Source organism: Coregonus clupeaformis, chromosome 17 (genome assembly GCF_020615455.1).
Source record: "Coregonus clupeaformis isolate EN_2021a chromosome 17, ASM2061545v1, whole genome shotgun sequence".
In the NCBI taxonomy this organism is placed as follows: domain Eukaryota; kingdom Metazoa; phylum Chordata; class Actinopteri; order Salmoniformes; family Salmonidae; genus Coregonus; species Coregonus clupeaformis.
Window position 1 is genome coordinate 41,393,569 of NC_059208.1, and position 23,423 is coordinate 41,416,991.

A 23,423-nucleotide genomic window follows, 5' to 3' on the forward strand; every position below is an offset into this window, starting at 1 on the left:
TTCATGTGTTGTGAAAAGTGTTATGAAATGTAATGTCATGTAATATTTGTAATTGTATATAACTGCCTTAATGTTGCTGGACCCCAGGAAGAGTAGCTGCTGCCTTGGCAGCAGCTAATGGGGATCCTTAATAAATAAAATAAATAAAGTATTCAAACTGGGTGTAAATTCTATAAATGGCCCTATAATTACACTGTACTCATGTACTTAAAATTCCAGGAATATAAAACTCTGGACCACACGCTCTGAACTAATTATTTCTAATTGCTTTACCTCACATATGTGATGCGCAGCTGTTAAGTGTCTAGTAATATGGGAGCCACTTTGATATTGTTCTCTCATCCTTTCTTCTAGCAAAACATTTAGTCATTTGTCCCTTTATTTCCCTTCTTTTACCCTTGTGGATTCAGTATGAATGATGTCAGTATAAGCACACATGGAAACCTGGCAATATTTCATGAAAATAAACCATTTCCTAGACAAAAGTAAATGTATTTGAATATAATAAAGTTGCTGTTTGCTGATGCTAACCCATCTCAATTGTGTGTCAAATGCATAATTCAACGAAATACATGCATTTCATAATGCATTTGACAATGGTCATGCAATGGCCATACATAAATTGGTTGGGTTATTCACACACACAAATTCAGAGACAACACGAGCACACACAGGACTTCTTAGCCTGTGACACTACCCGGAAATAGAAGACAGACCGGAAGCTACCATTTTAAGGCGAAGAACATTAGCAACCGTAGCCGTAGTCCATAGACGGGGACACCTAAAATTGACACGGGGCGGAAAATATTTGACCGAAGAAAAATAATGAAAATACGACAAACACTCCAGAAAGGGGTAATATCGATCAATTCGAAGAGATAACAATTCAAGCATCGAAACTACTGCATCAAACAAGGGACATATCTGAATTAGCAGGCCAACCCAGCGGAAATAGTTTTTGTTAACGAGTCGAAAACAGCCCTCCTGGGCCGATGGAGAGGCAGGCCTTTGAAAATATTTTTCCCTGGCTGAAGAAAAATGGCTATCTGACATAGAAAATAAGTTATCACGGCATTTCCCGCGCACTTTTATCCTATGATTTTTTTCTTTGACTATTTTGACAGGCGATTTTAATGGTAGCTATAAGGTTAGCTAGCTAAAAAAAGACAGCTATCAAGATAGCTACCAAGCTAACAGCTAAGTTAGCTTAGCATCGGCTACCTATGTAACCAGGTTTTCATACGACATTTTAATTTATTAGCTAACAACGACATGATTGAAAGACTCCTTTATTTCAGATACAAGTTATTTTTTCTTGTTGCTTTGGTTGAAAACTTTACGCAGCCACCTATAAAACAAGGTAATGTTAGCCTGTTAACGTTAGCTAGCTAATGACGAATGCCGCGCTACTAATTTTGGAATTTTGCCACGACCTGAAATTTTGGTGGGTTTTCAAGTTAGTCTAGCTAACTTAACTACCTACCTGAAGATCAATGGAAGTAGACTCATTCGTTTCTACCTGTTCCCTCTTTTTGGTCTTCAATCAAGCAGAAAGTGCTACACCAGTCTCCAGCCCATATACATCCCACCAAACCTGTTGGTAAGATGTTTAAAAATTAGGTTATTGTTAAATGGTACGTTAATGTTGTAGTTAGGCTAGGTCTTCACAGACCAGCAATAGTTATTAGGAAATACTGGGAACGTCACTGAACATTTTTAGGACAATATTCCTTTGTAAATTAAAATGAACACACATTCTCTGTTATGGTTACAAATATCTCAACTGTAAGCTATTGGCACCTATCATGTACAGGTCTAGACATGGCCATGTTGGCTATCATCCTTAGTTTTGTCAATTTGCTTTACATAAAGATACATTTACATTTACATTTTAGTCATTTAGCAGATGCTCTTATCCAGAGCGACTTACAGGAGCAAGTAGGGTTAAGTGCCTTGCTCAAGGGCACATTAACGTCATTTAGCAGACGCTCTTAGCCAGAGCGACTCACAAATTGGTGCGTTCACCCTATAGCCAGTGGGATAACCACTTTACAATTTGGGGGGGGTTAGAAGGATTACTTTATCATAAAAATGAAATGCTGTGCATGCCAATCAGTTTTTCGCCAAACTTTGCACAAGTTCTGTCACGTATTTATATTCTGGATTCTCAGATGCTCGCGCTATTCATGATTTTATATATTTTTATTACATTTGCGAAACATTCTACTTCACTGTTGGAGCCAGTACCATAAGCATTTCGTTACACCTGCTATAACACCAGCAAATGTGTACGTGACCAATAAACTTTGATTTGACCTAGGCCCAGGTTACATTCTATTTAGGCCTATTTGATTGCCTTCTTGGCACTTTACATTTACGTCATTTAGCAGACGCTCTTATCCAGAGCGACTTACAGTTAGTGCATACAATTTTTCATACTGGCTCCCCGTGGGAATCAAACCCACAACCCTGGCGTTGCAAACGCCATGCTCTACCAACTGAGCTACATCCCTGCCAGCCATTCCCTCCCCTACCCTGGACGACGCTGGGCCAATTGTGCGCCGCCCCATGGGTCTCCCGGTCGCGGCCGGCTACGACAGAGCCTGGATTCGAACCAGGATCTCTAGTGGCACAGCTAGCACTGCGAGGCAGTGCCTTAGACCACTGCGCCACTCGGGTAGATAATTCCATAACTACCTGCATACATTTAATTTGCATTACCTTGTAGGCTATACATTGAAGCCTCAATCTTCAATTGGTGCATTCTATCAAAGTGGTCCCCCAAAAAAGCAAATGGAGAAAACAGAAAATGCATCCTATGCAAATAACGTTACTGGTAGCACTTCATTTCTATGAGATAACGCTAGACCTAACTGTAGTGCTCAAGGAATGTCATTCCATGAGAGTAACACCATTCATATTTTGGCCTTGATTTGGAGTAAATGGCCTAAATCATTTTACAAAGTTTCATGACAACAAAAATAATCTGTGTAGTAGGCTACATAAGACAATTGTACCAACCTCCACAAGGTTATATTCATTTTCTTGGCTATTATACCTACAGTGTTTGGTAACAATAGGTTGGGTGACCTTATCGCCCTGTAAGAAAGGTAATGGAAAATTACCCACGACAGTAAACAGTTTGTCTATTGTTATGGGGAAGGACACAGTGAATTCACTGTTGTCCTCTAGCAGAAGTTTCACCCTGGGGTTCCTGTGATATTTACCTTAAAAGACTGAAGGTTAGGTGTAGCCCAGGGCCACGTTCAGTTGCAAAACATTCTTGAACATTGCAGATAGAAATAGAAATTCCATGAATAGAGCCGACGTGATTCCTTATTTAACATGTCTGTTCTACATAGCATATTTCTATCTGAACGTTCCAAAACATTGCGTCCTGCTAAACTCGCCGCTGGTGTTGCCATATTAAAATGTATCCTATAGTTAGTCTAGGTGAGGTGGGTGTGTATCTGTGGCAGGCCTTCACTTACCCATGTCTCTAACCAAGTCAGAAAAGTCACCTGGAAAAGGGTAAAGGAGGTGAAAGATTATTTCAACCACACCAGTGTTTCCCCTGAATATATTTATAGGCGGCTTTGCCCTTACACACCTACACAGCTCAACTAGACTAATAAAGGTTAATTGAATTAATGCTGGGCTAGAACAAAGATGTGGACCCCTAGGACCAGGGTTGCGCACAATTAACTGCACACACTGAATTCACATCTCTCCTCTTTTCAAAGCAAACCTGAGGTGCATGAGGAAAGTTTGATTGGCTGAACTAACAGCTGGGTTGTTCCATATGATTTCAATAACTTTTTTACTGCACCCCTTTTGATTTGATTAACTGCACACACTGAATTCGCATCTCTCCTCTTTTCAAAGCAAACCTGAGGTGCACGAGGAAAGTATGATTGGCTGAACTAACAGCTGGGTTGTTCCATATGATTTCAATAACATTTTTACTGCACCCCTTTTGATTTGAACGAAACCTTCCATGTTTGCCCATGGTGGAAGTGGTCAGAAAGTTACTTTTTGGATCTGAATGACAAAACATTCAGGAGATTGCGGTGCTCAAATTTGACCCAATTTGCATAGCCCACCCTACCATGAGACATGTCCTCATCACTGAAAAATATAAAAGGTTGAGTTTGATATCATTTGAAAGCTTGCAAACAGGGTTGTTAAAATGTTTTATGATTTATTGAATAAAAAAATAAAAAAACATAATTTTTTTTACACATTGACGTCAATTATCTAAAAACATGTAAACTCAGATTTTATTCATATACACTGATTATACAAAACATTAAGAACACCTGCTCTTTCCATGACATAATGTACCAGGTGAATCCAGGTGAAAGCTATGATCCCTTATTGATGTCACTTGTTAAATCCACTTGTAGATGAAGGAGAGGAAACAGGTTAACCCTCTAGAGCAGGGTTGCCCAACCCTGTTCCTGGAGAGCTACCCTCCTGTAGGTTTTTGCTCCAACCCCAGGTGTTACTAACCTGATTGATTCATCTTAGTAACCTGCTAATTATTAGAATCAGGTGTGCTAGATTAGGTTGGAGCAAAAACCTACACGACGGTAGCTATCCAGGAACAGGGTTGGGCAGTTCTGCTCTAGATTCTAAACAGGGGGGGGTCCTATGCTAACATATGGAATTGTTTTAAGATGGTCATACCAAGGATAATTTAGCCACCTTTCACTGCAGATGTGGAAGGGCAATATCGACGGATGCGGTGGATTAAGGCACAACCCCTACAAAAACCAGATATCTCTAGCTTAATCAGACGGATTTTGATGGGATTTTTTTTATGTTAATTAATTTTCCGTGGGGGTACGGAAATTGTAGGCTAAGATTTATTTACAAAATATTAAGCCTTGAGACATGGATTGTGTATGTGTGCCATTCAGAGGGTGAATGGGCAAGACAAAATATTTAAAACCATTTTGAACGGGGTTTGTAGTAGGTGGCAGGCGCACCGGTTTGTCTCAAGAACGGCAGCGCTGCTGGGTTTTTCGCCCTCAACTGTTTCCCGTGTGTGTCAAGAATGGTCCACCACCAAAGGACATCCAGCCAATTTAATACAACTGTGGGATGCATTGGAGTCAACATGGGCCAGCATCCCTGTGGTACGTTTTCGACACTTTGTAGAGTCTAAGCCCCGACGAATTGAGGCTGTTCTGAGGGTAAACTCAATAAATTGTTCCTAACGTTTGGTATACTCAGTGTATGTTGTAGCTTAGATCCTATTTTACATCATCTGAGGTGTTTGTTGTACCTGCCATAGTTTGAGACACAGCATACTCCGTCTTCATGGTTGGCGTGTCATGCTTTTGCTGATAAATGTACTAAAATGTGAATATAGTTGACATTTAAACTTTCAAGTGGTACTACAAATATATTTTTCACACGGAGGTTTGAATAATACTGTGAAATTGATGATAATGCCCTTTTAGTCTAAGAGCTGTTTGAAAGGACCGCCTGAAATTTCAGCCTGTTGTGGTGGGATGGAGTTTTGGCCTGCCTGGTAACCTCACCAGGCGGTAATTTAGTTAATAGACCAATAAGAGTTCCAAACTAGTGATGTTAACCATTAGTCAGTTAGCCGCTGAAAATACATTTGAACAGTCATGCTTATCAGTCTATAGGTTAATTTACATAATTCAATTGGTGTCAGAATTTAACACATCTCGTCAGTCATAAAACAGAAACAGTGTCGGAGCCGACCAGAATTATTATTTAGCAGAAAATAGTAATGTAATGTGAGTTTATAGAGTTAGAAAGTAGCTTTCTTGTGTCAACTAATGGCTGTCTTTAGTCAGTGAGCCGCAGGCAAACGAGGGGAGACTCGTTGCTAGGCTACTCAGACGCAGGCTGTGGGAGACAGAATAGCAGCACTAAGCAGCTAAAAACAGCTAAGCTGGCAACCAAAAAAGTTTCACAGCATTTATCTCCTGTTCTACTGGTTTTCATATCAACTTTCTCTCGTTGTCCAGAAGTCAAAGGTACAATCCTTGTCATATTAACAACCCATCCTAGTTGTTGCATATTTACATTTTCCCTCTTTCTACGTTTCTAACGGAGGTGTTAATCTCTGTCACATTAAACGGCTCACGTGCATTGGACCTTTTAAACTGTCAATCTACCATTGGAAACCTATTGAAATTATAAAAAATATAGATAATACATTCCCATTCAAGTTGACATTTGACAGTGGTTGAACCGGCGGCTATCTTACTGGTAGTAATTGGAAGTTAGTTTCAATTAAATGTCAACAGTGTACCAGATAAATTGCAGGTGTCTGAAGGGATAGGTCCGTTCTATGAATTATATTTCTGTGATTGAAATGACACCCACCCTGTATTCAAGATGATGCTGTCTCAACTGATGACGGGCACAACACAAATGTAAAATAAGGTCTAAGGTAGGGCTGGGCAGTATACCATATTTTACGATATACCAGTATTGATGCACGGACCGGTTTGGAATTTCACTTTACCTTCTATAACGGTATTTGAATGTTTGGTTTTTTAAATGTGATACGCCATGTGTAATGTAGGGCTGGGCGATATATCTAATTCAAATTTGTTTTTACGCGATATTCAAAATGCCTGTATCAAGGTTTTTAGTATTTTTCGTTTTTATGAGTTTGTCTGCTTGTTCTCGTGTTGTCTTTTTGGTCTCGTCTCATTCGCTCCTTCTGTGCTCTGCACCTTCCCATTTACACCAGAGAGCTGTATATAATGACGAGATGCCCATGTCTCCGCCCTAACAATGGGAGTCGTTGTCCCGAAGGCAGGCGACAAGCTTAGGTTCAAAATAAGCGCATAGAAAATAATTTGGCTTATTTTGGACAGATTTTGCCGAGAGTTAAACCTCTCACTTCGCCTCTCTCCCAAGCCTCTCCCCCTACCACTCACAACAACAAAGATGAGAGGTCACTTCTTCCTCTCTGACAAACTGTTTCAACTTGCTATTTGCATTTGAGGTTTGGTACAACAGAATCGGTCATATGGACACCGAAACACATGGAGACATAATTTTTCTGTAAGAGGTTAACCTTTCGAACCGTACCCTGTTTATGTTTCAACTCCTCACATTTCGAGCAGACACTACTAAAATGGATGTACCAATGAACATTCATTCTGGAAAATTAATTATGTTTGTCGCGTGTGCATTACGGTACCACGTATCGCTAGCAGCATTTTAGTCAAATAAAGATAGTTATACTAGCAATATAAATGTGCAATAAGCATAAAACAATTATATAAGGAATTGGCAACTCGTTATCATTCTGAGAAATAAGGTAGGCCACTTGATTTCAACATCTGAACAAAGTGTACAGGGTAGCATGCTGTTCAAACAGTTGGAGACGGACAGAAGGTTGCGTTCATAACAATTCAACTGTTTTGCCTTGTTGGCTGAATTCAGAGCTTGTGAAATTATACCTAGATCCAAGTTGGCTAAACTCGAAAACAAATCTAATTTTATTGGTCACATGCAGATGTTATTGCGGGTGTATTGAAATGCTTGTGTTCCTAGCTCCAACAGTGCAGTAGTATCTAACAATTCACAACAATACACACATCTAAAAGTAAAATCATGGAATTAAGAAATATATAAATATTAGGATGAGCAATGTCGGAATGGCATTGACTAAAATACAGTATATACATATGAAATGAGTAAAGCAGTAAGAAACATTATTAAAGTGACCAGTGATTCCATGTCTATGTACATAGGGCAGCAGCCTCTAAGGTGCAGGGTTGAGTAACCGGGTGGTAGCCGGCTAGTGATGGCTATTTAACAGTCTGATGGTCTTGAGAAATGTACAGTGTATTCGGAAAGTATTCAGACCCCTTCCACTTTTTCCACATTTTGTTACGTTACAGCCTTATTCTAAAATTGATTAAATTAAAATTATTCCTCATTAATCTACACACGATAACCAATAATGACAAAGCGAAAACAGGTTTTTAGAAATGTTTGCAAATTTATAAAACATTAAAAACAGAAATACCTTATTTACATAAGTATTCAGACCCTTTGCTATGAGACTCGAAATTGAGCTCGGGTGCATCCTTTTTCCATTGATCATCTTTGAGATGTTTCTACGACTTGATTGGAGTCCACCTGTGGTAAATTCAATTGATTGGACATGATTTGGAATGGCACACACCTCTAAGGTTCCACAGTTGACAGTGCATGTCAGCAAAAACCAAGCCATGAGGTCGAAGGAATTGTCCGTAGAGCTCCAAGACAGGATTGTGTCGAGGCACAGATCTGGGGAAGGGTACCAAAAAATGTCTGCACCATTGAAGGTCCCCAAGAACATAGTGGCCTCTATCATTCTTAAATGGAAGAAGTTTGGAACCACCAAGACTCTTCCTAGAGCTGGCCGCCCGGCCAAACTTCGGGGGAGAACGGCCTTGGTCAGGGAGGTGACAAGGAACCCGATTTGTCACTCTGACAGAGCTCCAGAGTTCCTCTGTGGAGATGGAAGGACAACCATCTCTGCAGCACTCCACTAATCAGGCCTTTATGGTAGAGTGACGGAAGCCACTTCTCAGTAAAAGGCACATGACAGCCCGCTTGGAGTTTGCCAAAATATTGAACTCTTTAGCCTGAATGCCAAGCGTCACACCTGGCGGAAACCTGTCACCATCCTTACGGTGAAGCATGGTGGTGGCAGCATCATGCTGTGGGGATGTTTTTCAGCGGCAGGGACTGGGAGACTAGTCAGGATCGACGGAAAGATGAACGGATCAAAGTACAGCGACATCCATGATTCCAACAGTTCACCCAAGTGCTCTAAATTGCAAGTCAAATCGCAGTTGCAACAATTGATTAAAAATAAGGCCTAGATTGTTTGCCCATATTGTGCAGCACTACGTGGAAATGATCTCAAATGAGTGCAGGAAATGCAGAAATGTTTGCAAATGCTGAAAATTTTTGGTTGAAGTTAAATTGAACATTATAAAACAATCAGAATGGAGAAAGAACCATTGAAATCACTTAGAATGTTTGTGTTGCTACCCTAGGGTCACACTACTTTATAAAGGAAATGTTGAACATTTATTATTAAAAAACATAAAATACAGTGAAATACCGTGAATATTTTTTTTTCTACCGTGATATGATATTTTAGCCTTATCGCCCAGCCCTGGTCTAAGGTAGGGTTGTGAACGTTAAAACGAAATTAGGATCTTAACGTTAAGAAAGATCCATAACGGAAAAGTGGATTTTATTTTTTTTCAGCTTAAAGCGAACCCGTGCACATTTGCAAATACTGTGAGAGAGCGAAGTGTTGCATTTAGCTCATCTCAATATCCTAGCCGTCAGATTGGCCTAGTGCACCGTTCTGACTCCGTGTGCCTGGTGGCCGACCTGCCTATACTGTGTCCCTCCCCCCTCTCTCCGTCCCTCGCTAGATCACTATGAAAATTGTGAGTGTTTGTTCTTGGAGGTACGGCAACTAGTCAGTCTCCTCCGTTCCAAAAACACCGAATCTTAGGAGTCTTGACACTCAGAAAGGGTGAAGGATTCGAGGAATCAATTATTTTGGAAATTGACAGAGAACGATAAATGACAGCAGCGAAGTCCTTTATGGCAATACTTTGAGAAGTTAAATGAGAAGGAAATGCAAACTTTGCAAGGTGGAATTGAGGTACAGTAATGGTAGTACAGGTGCAATGCTTAAAAAAAAATCTGCCCCAAACCACTCATTCCTATACTTTACAGTGTTGCATAACATTAATATGTGAGAAACATTATTTTTTTTGTGAACAAATGTTTAATTTTGTCATTATAATAAGGTTGGTAGCAACGTGGAAATCTGTTGCAGCTCATGTCAACTACAAAACCCACAATGCAATGCTGTGTCTATGGGCTGGCTAGGTAGCTAGCTAGCAAACGTAGCTACATACAATAATACCAAAGTCAATATCAGCATGTGAAGTAGATAGCTGTAAACTCAATAGACATTTTACATACAAAAAAAAAAACATTGAATAGTTTGACAACCCTGTTTGTAAGCTTTCAAATGATATCAAACTCAACTTTTTATATTTTTCAGTGATGAAGACATCTCATGGTAGGGTGGGGTATGCAAAATGGGAAACTTTGAGCACCTGTTTTGGCATTCAGGTCCAAAAAGTAACTTTCTGACCACTTCCACCATGGGCAAACGTGTGAAAGATTTTGTTCAAATCAAAAGTGGTGCAGTCTGTAAGTGAAATTTATATGGAACAACCCAGCTTAATTTTTATATGACAAATGAGTCAAAGAGTGCAATTGGGGTCTAGCCTATTCTGTTGTCTTTGACATATAATATAACATGCCATTTAGCAGACGCTTTTATCCAAAGCTACAGTCATGCGTGCATACATTTTTGTGTATGGGTGGTCCCGGGGATCGAACCCACTACCTTGGCGTTACAAGCACCGTGCTCTACCAGCTGAGCTACAGAGGACCACATAATGCAAGCCAAATAGCATTGCACTTCTGTTGTCATCTAAGGAAAGTCAAGCTATTTTCTGCCGAATGTGTTGCATTAATTTATTTTGTGTGGAGAAAAGCTATTGTTGCACGCCCCTGATCACTATTGAAGCAAAAAAACAAATTTCAATACAAAATGTAGATTAAATGGTTTAAAACGCAGATTTTGATGGTCTGTGTTTTGAAAGTGCAGACTTCTAAAAGCTAATGCAACCCCTGAAATCAAATGGAACGACCCTGGGGACAAGCAAGTTTGGTTCTCTGGGGCCAGTGTCCTGTTTTTTTTGTGCTCTTTCTTTCAAATCAGTGTCTGATTCTGACCTGGAAATGTGGGCACTTTTGTGTTTCAATAATTATTTTTGTGAAATAATTGTAAATCCTTTATTAATTGTATGTGGTTATGTTACAGAATGCACATTTTCATTTTTTTTCATTTTTTTTCTCTCACCTTTATTTAACCATGTAAGCCAGTTGAGAACACGTTCTCATTTACAACTGCGACCAGGCCAAGATAAAGCAAAGCAGTGCGATAAAAACAACAACACAGAGTTACATATGGGGTAAAACAAAACAAAGTCAAAAATACAACAGAAAATATATATACAGTGTGTGCAAATGTAGCAAGTTATGGAGGTAAGGCAATAAATAGGCTATAGTGCAAAATAATTACAATTAGTATTAACACTGGAATGATAGATGTGCAAGAGATGATGTGCAAATAGAGATACTGGGGTGCAAATGAGCAAAATAAATAACAATATGGGGATGAGGTAGTTGGGGGGCTAATTTCAGATGGGCTGTGTACAGGTGCAGTGATCGGTAAGGTGCTCTGACAACTGATGCTTAAAGTTAGTGAGGGAGATAAGTCTCCAGCTTCAGAGATTTTTGAAATTCGTTCCAGTCATTGGCAGCAGAGAACTGGAAGGAATGGCGGCCAAAGGAGGTGTTGGCTTTGGGGAGGAACAGTGAGATATACCTGCTGGAGCGCATACTACGGGTGGGAGTTGCTATGGTGACCAATGAGCTAAGATAAGGTGGGGATTTGCCTAGCAGTGATTTATAGATGGCCTGGAGCCAGTGGGTTTGGCGACGAATATGTAGTGCGGACCAGCCAACGAGCGTACAAGTCACAGTGGTGGGTAGTATATGGGGCTTTGGTGACAAAACGGATGGCACTGTGATAGACTACATCCAATTTGCTGAATAGAGTGTTGGAGGGTATTTTGTAAATGACATCGCCGAAGTCAAGGATCTGTAGGATAGTCAGTTTTACGAGGGCATGTTTGGCAGCATGAGTGAAGGAGGCTTTGTTGCGAAATAGGAAGCCGATTCTAGATTTAACTTTGGATTGGAGATTCTTAATGTGAGTCTGGAAGGAGAGTTTACAGTCTAACCAGACACCTAGGTATTTGTAGTTGTCCACATACTCTAGGTCAGACCCGTCGAGAGTAGTAATTCTAGTCGGGTGGGCGGGTGCCAGCAGCGTTCAATTGAAGAGCATGCATTTAGTTTTACTAGTGTTTAAGAGCAGTTGGAGGCTACTGAAGGAGTGTTGTATGGCATTGAAGCTCGTTTGGAGGTTTGTTAACACAGTGTCCAATGAAGGGCCAGATGTATACAAAATGGTGTCGTCTGCGTAGAGGTGGATCTGAGAGTCACCAGCAGCAAGAGCGACATCATTGATATACACAGAGAAAAGAGTCGGCCCAAGAATTGAACCCTGTGGCACCCCCATAGAGACTGCCATAGGTCCAGACAACAGGCCCTCCGATTTGACACATTGAACTCTATCTGAGAAGTAGTTGGTGAACCAGGCGAGGCAGTCATTTGAGAAACCAAGGCTATTTAGTCTGCCAATAAGAATGCGGTGGTTGACAGAGTCGAAAGCCTTGGCCAGGTCGATGAAGACGACTGCACAGTACTGTCTATTATCGATCGCGGTTATAATATCGTTTAGGACCTTGAGCGTGGCTGAGGTGCGCCCATGACCAGCTCGGAAACCGGATTGCATAGCGGAGAAGGTACGGTGGGATTCGAAATGGTCGGTGATCTGTTTGTTAACTTGGCTTTCAAAAACTTTGGAAGGGCAGGGCAGGATGGATATAGGTCTGTAACAGTTTGGATCTAGAGTGTCGCCCCCTTTGAAGAGGGGGATGACAGCGGCAGCTTTCCAATCTCTGGGGATCTCAGACGTTACGAAAGAGAGGTTGAACAGGCTAGTAATAGGGGTTGCGACAATTTCGGCGGCTAGTTTTAGAAAGAAAGGGTCCAGATTGTCTAGCCCAGATGATTTGTAGGGGTCCAGATTTTGCAGCTCTTTCAGAACATCAGCTGTCTGAATTTGTGTGAAGGAGAAGCTGGGGGGGCATGGGCAAGTTGCAGCTGAGGGTGCAGAGCTGGTGGCCAGGGTAGTGGTAGCCGGGTGGAAAGCATGGCCAGCCGTAGCAAAATGCTTGTTGAAATTCTCGATTATTGTAGATTTATCGGTGGTGATGGTGTTTCCTAGCCTCAGTGCAGTGGGCAGCTGGGAGGAGATGCTCTTATTCTCCATGGACTTTACAGTGTTCCAAAACTTTTTGGAGTTCGTGCTACAGGATGGAAATTTCTGTTTGAAAAAGTTAACCTTTGCTTTCCTAACTGCTTGTGTATATTGGTTCCTAACTTCCCTGAAAAGTTGCGTATTGCGGGGGCTATTTGATGCTAATGCAGTACGCCACAGGATGTTTTTGTGCTGGTCAAGGGCAGTCAAGTCTGAGGAGAACCAGGGGCTATATCTGTTCTTAGTTCTGTATTTTTTTGAATGGGGCATGTTTATTTAAGATTGAGAGGAAATTACTTTTAAAGAACAACCAGGCATCCTCTACTGACGGAATGAGATTTATATCCATCCAGGATACCTGGGCCAGGTCAATTAGGAAGGCCTGCTCGCTAAAGTGTTTTAGGGAGCGTTTGACAGTGATGAGGGGTGATCGTTTGACCGCGGACCCGTTACGGACGCAGACAATAAGGCAGTGATCGCTGAGATCCTGCTTGAAGACAGCGGAGGTGTATTTAGAGGGTAAGTTAGTCAGGATGATATCTAATGAGGGTACCCATTGGATTTAGGGTTGTACCTGGTAGGTTCGTTGATAATTTGTGTGAGATTGAGGGCATCTAGTTTGGATTGTAGGATGGCCGGGGTGTTAAGCATATCCCAATTTAGGTCACCAAACAGTACGAACTCTGAGGATAAATGGGGTGCAATCAATTCACATATGGTGTCCAGGGCACATCTGGGGGCTGAGGGGGGGCTGTAGCAAGTGGCAACAGTGAGAGACTTATTTCTGGAAAGGTGGATTTTTAGAAGTAGAAGCTCAAACTGTTTGGGCACAGACCTGGATAGTATGATAGATCTCTACAGTAGATTGCAACTGAAATTTCTGAATTTTTGGTGGCCTTCCTAAGCCAGGATTCAGACACTGCTAGAACATCAGGGTTGGCGGAGTGTGCTAACGCAGTGAATAACTCAAACTTAGGAAGGAGGCTTCTGATGTTAACGTGCAGAAACCAAGGCTTTTACGGTTACAGAAGTCAACAAATGATAGCTCCTGGGGAGTAGGAGTGATACTGGGGGCTGCAGGGCCTGGGTTAGCCTCTACATCACCAGAGGAACAGAGGAGGACTAGAATAAGGATACGGCTAAAGGCTTTAAGAACTGGTCTTCTAGTGCGTTGGGTACAGAGAATAAAGGGGGCAGATTTCCGGGCGTTGTAGAAAAGATTCAAGGCATTATGTACAGACAAGGATATGGAAGGATATGAGTACAGTGGAGGTAAACCTAAGCGTTGGGTAACAATGAAAGGAGGCACCGATTGAGCCGGTCTCGGCGTGTATGGGGGGTGGAACAAAGGAACTATTTGAGGCAGTTTGAGAGGGACTTGGGGTTCTACGGTGAAATTGTATAATAAGAACTAACTGGAACAGCAATAGGCAAGGCATATTGACATGGGAGAGAGGCATAAAGCAATCACAGGTGTTATTAGAGAGAGCTAAGACAACAACTGGTAATGGCAATAAAGTTTGGGCTGAGGCTAAACAGAATAAACAGGACAGGGTACCGTGTAAAGGAACAGTCCAGCAGGCATCAGCTGTGCAGCTGAGTGATCATAAGGTCCAGTGAACAGCAATATGTGAGTCCGAGAGCAGTTGAAATTGGTGCTTCAGCACAGCGAGCAGGAAGCACGGTTGTAGTTTGCGTGTGCTAGCGGGATGGGGCTAGCAGATGGATCTACGTGGTCGTCGCAACGGGAAGCATGTTGAAACCACAGACGACTACGTTGGCAGACCAGTCGTGATGGATCGGCAGGGCTCCGTGTCGACTCTAGGAGGTCCCGTCCGGTTGACAGAGAGGTAGATAGCCGGGAGATGTGCCTGACTCAAGGCTGATTAGCCAACAACAACGTTAATTTGGTTGCAGCTAGCTAGTTGCGATTATCCAGTGTTAAAGGTCCAGTGATTCAGTGATTCCGGTAGAAAATACGATAGGTTCTGGGTCGATAACTCGCTGTGCAGATAGTGCAGACTGGCCGATAATAGTCCAGGCTAGAGCTGGCTGGTAGGTAGTGCAGGCCACGGACAATGGAGAAAAGCAGCTAACGGTGGCTAATAGCAAGTAGCTAGTTAGCTGGTTAGCTGGCTACTCCCGTCCGGTAGACAGAGGGGTAGATAGCCGGGGCTAGCTCAAGGCTCAAGACTAACTGGTGCTACGGGGGCAGTGGTGATTAGCCTACAGCAACATCCATTCGACATCCATTCGGTTGCGGCTAGCTAGATCTGGTGTTAAGATCCAGTGATTCAGTTATTCCGGCTGAAAATCTGATCTTCTGGGTGAAAACCGCTAACGGTGGCTAATAGCAAGTAGCTAGTTAGCTAGTTAGCTGGCTGGCTAGTTTCAACTGGAGATTCTAGATTAAAGATGAGTAAATAATAGAATCCGTTCCACATTGAATGAGGCGGGTTGCAGAAAAGTATATTTAGTAGAAGGATGAAAAGTGTGATACAAAAAAATAAAAAACAGGCTATTTACATGGACACACAAGAGAACACGACCGCACTGCTACGCTATCTTGGAACACGATAGCTGCATTGGTCTATGCAACGTAATTATTGTAAATCACAATATTTTAAAGGCACAAATGTTTGTTTACGTTTTGACAAATCTTAAGTTAGACAATGAAGATCTCCAGAGTTTTGTCTAGCAATAAGTGGTCATGTATGCCTATACTGGGAGCTTAAAATTATTTGATATGATGCTTGGTCAGTTCTCTGGGGATGAGGCACTATCAAGCTCTAGGCCTATTTAACCAAGGGACTTAATCCATGTTTCTGTTTCCCCCCCAGTCTTCGAGAGCGTGGCATCAACGGGCAGACAAAGAAGTGGAACACCTTTTCATCCTTCATCCCCCCAGCTGGATGCTGACAGCTTCATATTTTTGGTGAAAAACAAAGACTACAACTATACAAGAAGGAATCTACAAACACTACATAGACTGCATACTATTTATACATTGTGTTTTATACATTGTATTTCAAATTAGGAAAAGCATTTATTTAAAAGGACCTTTACCTGCTCTTCTTGGTTTAAAGAGCAAGCACTAGGCATTAATCTGTATAAGAGGGGATAAGGGATAGACATTGGTAGCAGCGAGAGTCATTCTAGAGAAAGTTGTTCAAGAAGCATTACTTCCAGTAGCTGTGGCTATTGATCATTGATTATTATTGGTGCGATATTGTTGTACTTCAACAGTAGGGCGAGTGACCCAGGAACAACCTCCCATCAGTGAGTGGGAAATGTTCCAGTTCAGTAAGTACCCCTTGGACATTCTAGATATGCTAAGTGGACACCAAGCCCACCAGTTTAAAGGCCTTGGATTGGAAAGACAGTTACAGCACCAACAGCAAGTCCAACTTCAGCACCAGCAACAGCTTCAGCAGCAGCACCAACAGCAGGGGGAGTCCTCAGGGGCTCTTCTCTCTGGGCTTGGTCTGGGATCTCTTCAGGGGTCTAGAAGTAATGCTTTTGCTGATTCTTCATCTATATTTGCCAAAATGAGTGCCCCACCTCCACCAATATCACACCAGAGCCAGTCCTCATCCTCGCACAGTTCACGGAAATCCAGTAAGATGAGCAGTAGTGGGAGTGGGAGCTCTGCTGCAGGATACCCACAATTCTTACGTCCGTTTCACCCTGCAGAAGCAGCACTAGCCCAAGAGCAGCTGCACTCGGGAATGGGACGTTTTGACTTTGGGGGTAGTAGCAGTGGAGGGTCTGGTGTTATTGGAGGAGTGGTTACATCTGCTCCCCCACCGCCACCCTTACACCCTGGCCTCTCTGTTCCCCAAGCCTCATCTGGACCATCCTCCTCCTCACCCTCCCCGTCAGCTTCATCGTCCGCCTCTAACAACCCTGGCAGTGCAGTGTCCTCCCTAGGGCAACCACTCGTTGGGCAGTCTGATCCACGTAGCTTACATCAGCAGTTCAGTTGCATGCTTGCCGCCAATCAGTACTTTCTTTCAGGGGTCCCGACCAACAGCAGTCTGGAGCAGTTTCTGGTTCAACAAGGGGGTCATAACCATCTTGGCCTGGGTTTGGGCCAAGGAGCTAGTGACTCAAACTCAGCCCTCGCCCCACCTCCAGCTCTTCACTCCTCTCACAGTCATAGTCACTCCACTCCCCAACCTCAACAGCAGCAGCAACCATTGGCACCCCATGCTTTATCTCACCCTCACAGCCATACCCACCCACATCATCCTCTTCACCCAACACCTCAGCCGTCATCTTTGGGTGGCTTTGATTTCCAAGGTATTCCAGTTCTCTCCTCCAATCAGCTGGCTTCATTGATGCAACAAGAAGCTAGTGGTATGCCTCTCCCTCTACCACTCCATTTATCACTTTCGAAAGATGAAGGGAAAGGAGACAGTGGATCTGGGTCTGGTGGAAGTGGTGGTAGCAGGAGAAAGAAGGCTATGGCTGGCTACCTTCCTCAGAGAAAAGCAGATGGCACCAGTCACAGCAGTAGCAGTGGTACTAACTGCCACAGCAGCTCCACCGAACACAGTCAAAATTCAACCATTCAACCGGGCCTTGTAGGAGGAGCCATAACCAGCCTTGGTAGTAACCATTCATCAGTCCTCTCTTCGTCAACACAGTCCTCCTCAACGGTCTCCTCTTCCTCCTCAGCCCCTTCCTCATCCACAGCCTCTGTACTGGTAGCTAATGATTCACAGCTACCTAAAGCTGCAAATCTAAATCCCATGGCCTCCATGCCTTGTCAACCTGACCCTGAAGCCATCTACCACTGTGGTGAATGTGGAAAGACCTTCAGTCATCTTACAAGCCTTCGCAGGCATCTTCGTAGTCATGGTTTGACTTCTGAAGATGCCAAGCCAGACACTTCAAGCGAAGATAAAACGTTCTGTTGCACCGAATGTGGAAAGGGATTCAAGAAAAGGGGGCACCTTCTCCAGCATGGTGTTATCCATTCAGGGGCTCGTCCATTTGCATGTGGTGTCTGTCAACGGTCTTTCAACCGCCGTGAGTCCCTCACCAGGCATGAGAAGATCCATGATGATAAGCCTTTCCGATGCCCTGCTTGTGGTCGCTGCTTCCGAGAGAGCACCTCTTTGCTAAACCATGCTGCGTCTGGCACCTGTGGAAAGCCTGGAAGGAATTCCCGGCCCAGACCAAGCAGTAGTGGTGAAAATCAAAGCTCATCAAGTGCAAGTAGCAGCAAAACTGAAATGGTGGCTGGAGGCAGTGGTACAGGTGATTACCAACGAGATGGCGCGAGCAAATATGGCACGGATTATTCAAGGAACCGGCCATCCTACCAACCATCCTACAGTGTGGATGACTACCGACGACAGCAGACTAACCAGGCTAACCAATCTTGTTATTCTGGAGAGAGCTCCCATGGCAGTGGGATGTCAAGCCAGACACTCAGAAAAGCACCCTTGGCTCCTACCTTACACCCACACCCTCAAAGTCAACAACAACAACACCATCTCCATCAACAGCAGCCTCATCTTCCTCTTTCATCTCTATTGGATGACTCTGAGGATGAGGTCACTAGCAGTGCCATGTCTGCAATTGCTGCAGCTGCCGCTGCCTCCTGCGAGATAAGTACTGGCGAGAGTCGAGGAGAGGAGCGAAGAGACATCATTGGAGGTTTGCTTGGAGGACTTGGCTTTGGGAATATGGGAGTCTCACCAGGTGGTCCATCATCTACATCTGAAATCGACAAGACCTACAGAGCAGGTAGTGGCTCTACCATGCCTTTAACCCATCCAAGCCAGCAGATGATGAATGCTAAACCGAAAAAGCCCCGCAAGCCTCGGCAGAAGAGAGAACCAGGACCTGATGGAATCATAGTTAGACAAAGAAGAAGTCGTGGAGAGGGAGAACGGCCATATTCATGCGGAGTATGTGGTAAAGGGTTCAGGAGACGTGAGACCCTACGTCGGCATGACCGTGTTCACACAGGTGAAAAACCACACCGGTGTGATGTTTGTGGGAAAGAGTTCCGTGAGTACTTCCATCTTACTAAACATTCCACTGTGCATTCTGGACAGAAGAACTACAAATGTGACCTATGTGGTAAAGAGTTTGCTTACGCTCAGAGCTTGGTGAGACATGGAAAATTACACACAAAAGGGGAATTGGATGGTACACCAGGAGAAAAAATTGCTAAGGGCCATGGAGGGGTTATTAATCTAGATGGAAATCAAGCAAACTCTCAATCCTATTATCCGTACCCTCAAGATAAGTCTCAGGGGTCCAGCTCGTCCACTCTGCCCTCTCAGAAGCTCTTTACATGCACAACATGCTGGAAATCCTTCCGCCATCAGTTCCACTTAACAGCCCATCAACAAACTGTCCATGGTGGTGGAATAAAGGGCGAAAAGAATTTCTGCTGTGAGGTATGTGGGAAGGCTTTCGCCTATTCTAACAGCTTGTCCAGGCACAGGCAATCGCAGCATGGATTGGGCCGCACTGGGTCAGCAAACCAACCAGCTGGTGGAACCCAACATCCTTCCCAAGCAGCTGAGTACATCCCTCTTTTTGAATCAGGCCACCCCTCAACTTATCCGTCTGGCTCCTACATGCCAAACCAATCCTCCCAAGGTCAACACCGCCCTTTTCAGTTCCAGTCCCAAGAAGGATGGGTTGGTGGCAAGAGAAAAAGAGAGAAAAAAAGGAGGGTTGAATATCAAAGTATAATGAGAGGGGGGCAACTAGTGGGGGTTGCCTTGAATAAGGTCACCAGCAGGAGACTCAAACTGATGAAGCGGAAAAAAGGAATAATGCATGAGAAGCTTAAGCAGAAGAAACTACTCGCCCAGCTCCTGAGAATGAGAGGTGGGTATAGAGTTAGACAATGGTGTGGAGGTGCGGTTAAGGTCAGTGGACTGTCATCTATGGAAGTCCCCATAAAACGTTTTCCATGCCAGTACTGCCCCAGCACCACATTCGCCAGTCAGGCCAAACTTTTGATCCATCGTTCTGTAAGGCATCCTCCAAGAAATAACGGCCACCAAGCTCGTCTGAAGTGCTCAGTCTGCGGAAAGCGTTCTCGGACATTACGGAAAGCCCTCATTCATCGTGGATGTCACCTTTCCCAAGGGCGGTTCTCATGTCCCAAATGTCGCTCACGCTTCTGGAATGGATCTCTCCTGGAGAGGCACAGGGTTGCTTGCCGGGGTCAATCTCTGTTAGGTAGTGGAAACTGGGGCTTGAACGTGAACTTGCCCTCAAGAGAGGTTGTTGAGAAGACAGTGGAAGAAGCGGTTCAGGAGGGCCAGCCTGGGAGAACAACAGTGGTAACTGAATACAGCCACTAATTATTTTCTAGTCTAGGATTTTGTAACTAAAAAGCAAGCAAGAACTAGCAAGTTTTAAAGATGTGGGCAACAGGCTTAGTATAACTACCATATATCCATACAATCCTTACTATAGCAGAGATGTTTGTAAGATAACATGGACTTTTTAAAGGCCAACATCAAATGCACCATCCATCTATCTTTGCTTCCCCAAAGGGGAGAGAGTATTCTAGATCATGCGAGTGTTTGAGTAGCACCTCTTGTCTTCTAAAATTCATTCAACAACAGTATCCTTTTTGTTAGCTGTGTTTGGTCTGGGATTATGAATGCATACTAGTAAGAGTGGAGTACCAAAAGTACTGATGTTTTATTATGTTTTCTGTCATTATTCACAGTTAAACAGTAATAGTTTTTGTCTCTTGTTCTGTACTATGTGTTTTTCTTTGTTCCCCGTAGAGATTTTTTTTTCGTACAGATGTTTGGCCTGAAGCAAAAAAAAAATGGCCGGTAAGACAGGCCAGTCAGTCTAAGAAGCTATTTGAACCGATAAAAGATAGTTGTCAATTAGTCACTCCTGTTATGAAACTTGACTCACTGAATTTATTAATCACTTTGTGTACCTGGACGTATCTTGTCAAACAATCGGTCAAATTGTGCAAAACTGACTAGCTGAACAGGTTGGAATGGATCAGAATGGAATGAAAGAGACCATTTTTCTGTACACTTCCATTTTATATATATATATATATATATATATATATATATATATATGGGGAAAACATTAATGGGACATAGGTGTCAGGAATGGATAATGGGAACAACCAGAGTGTACTGTACAATTCGTATTATATTTAATTATATATTGATTATTTGCTGTTTTTTTTACTCCAAGTATCATTTATTTTATCATTGTTGCTATTGTATGGGTGGGTGGGAATACGTTTTGGGACTATCTTTGTAAAACAATGGGAGGATGATGAGTATATGTATCGGTGTGATTTTTCCTCCCCCATTTACCAACCCAATGCCTTAGTTAAGCACTATCCCGTAACACGTGTACACATTGTTCATTACTTAGGTCCTGTCCCCCAGTGTTTTCCTTTCAGTAAACTAAAACATTAAATATTATTACTAAATAACTATCCTTTTCTTTGCCTAAAGTGAATTGTTGAAACCTTTAAAAATACAATAAAAATACAAAACATGTCCTCATGCATTCCCTTCCTATTATTTAAATCGATGGTATTCTAAGTCTGCCTCTAGTGGGTTCGCGGGGCAAATGCAGTGTGGTCACCTCCCAGTGGGGGGAGACCAAAAATTAAGAGGACAGATTATTTTATGGGACAAGATACAAACGTTATTGAGAAAGATAATTTGAAAAATACAATTTTAATGAATGGTTCTCTTAATTTTGATAGGAGATATGAAAGTGTAATTAATTGCAGGCATTTTGTTGATGTGAAAATCAAAATGTACCTATTTTAAGGTCATTAGATTTGTGGTGGGGTCGTCAAATTCTGGTGAAGAAAATGGGGTCCCCGCTGAAGAAGTTTTGAATACCACTGATTTAAATCTAGAGCAATTCTGAACTCTTTCTTTTTGCCAATTCACATATTATCGCTCATACACAGTTCACTGTTTATATTTAACTTCCTATTTGTTGATCATTAAGTAGGTTCAAATAAATGGCAAAACTGCAAGGTGCTCCACACCTGGTGCCCCAGTGCGCTGTCCTTACCTTACACTGCAGAGATGTTACACCGCTCACGTGTTGGCACATGCCCTGTGCAGTGCCACACTCAATTAAAAATCGAGGAAAAAATGCCCTGAGGATGGCAGTTTAGTGTCAAAGGCTCACAACCGGCTGTTCTGAGAGTTTTCCTCTATCTGGAAGAATGTTTATAGGTGCATTTGCAAGAATTCTTGTTTCAGAAAGTCCTTAATTTTGTATATACTGTATAACACTTCAGTCAGATTATCATAGGGTCAGTGGTGTGAATTTGCAGTCAAGGTTGCAGATTAGATACACATCAAACTCTTATTAACATTTGATTTCTGTTGAGAGGATGGGCAAGAATGCAGCTGTGGTTGGAAAATGACTGGTGTAATACTATTCAGTGTCCTCTAGATGGCAATATGAGGCCATTTTATGAATGCTTACAGAAGCCTAACCAGAGAGGGAGGGGAATATTTTGTGTATGAGAAACATTGCAGTTTACATTTAAAAAATCAAGTTATGCATGCACATTAAAAGTATCCATCCTATAACATAATTCACACCACATACACAAATCAAGGATTGATAAATCTGTGTGAATATCTGTCCATATATTTTAAATGTGTTGATTGTGGCATCTGATATATTTTCTCTTAAAAACGGCACTATTGCCTCCATCTAGTGGTTTGTAGGTCTAATGCATATTTCATTTGGAAATTGTAGTTTTATTAAATTGTAACAGGGTATTGTTTAATAACACTCAAATTTGGGATTGTCAAGGCAGACAATCCATGTTGTTCATTCAATGTAAATCCCAACATATCCCCCACTCTATTGAAAGGCACCATCATGTGAATAATATAAATAATATAAAACATGAATGTCTGTCTTTTAAAAAATGTATTGTATTTTAAATTTAACAAGGAGTTGTGATGTGGATTTGATGGTATGTTCTACTTTTCCTAAACACAGTCCCTCAGGAGTGTGTTTTTATGTATTTTGTAAGATGTCTCATCAATTAAGCTGTTATCCTTCAGAAGTGTGACTCAAAGTGTGTTTTTAAGTACTTTTTAAGATGGCACATTGATTAAGCTGTTGTATTTCAGAAGTGTGACTCATAAAGGGGAAGTTAGTTATGACTATGAAGATGATTATTTAACTTTCAAAGCAAATATTAGCTTGAGGGGTAGTATAGAGAAGTTCCTTTTATAGATATATTTTAAGTGTTGACGCTTATTATTAGGCTTGAATATATTATTAGTAGGGCCAAGTGTTAATAGTATATTGTCATTATTGGAATACTATAAGGAAAGTTATCAAGCCAAACTATTACAATGTG

General features: G+C 42.3%; 1 protein-coding gene across 1 annotated transcript; it reads left to right on the forward strand.

Annotated features, from left to right (window-relative positions):
- Positions 1–727: 727 nt before the first annotated feature.
- On the forward strand, positions 728–21,575 carry LOC121586415. Its single transcript, XM_041903072.2, has 3 exons — positions 728–1,360; positions 1,552–1,600; positions 15,889–21,575. The coding sequence occupies exon 3, from the start codon at positions 16,339–16,341 to the stop codon at positions 20,386–20,388; it is 4,050 nt and encodes a 1,349-aa protein (XP_041759006.2). The 5' UTR covers positions 728–1,360; positions 1,552–1,600; positions 15,889–16,338; the 3' UTR covers positions 20,389–21,575.
- Positions 21,576–23,423: the final 1,848 nt, after the last annotated feature.

Bases quoted from the DNA above. Each gene is read 5' to 3' on its own strand.
- LOC121586415 (XM_041903072.2), top strand. From the start codon at position 16,339: ATGTTCCAGTTCAGTAAGTACCCCTTGGACATTCTAGATATGCTAAGT.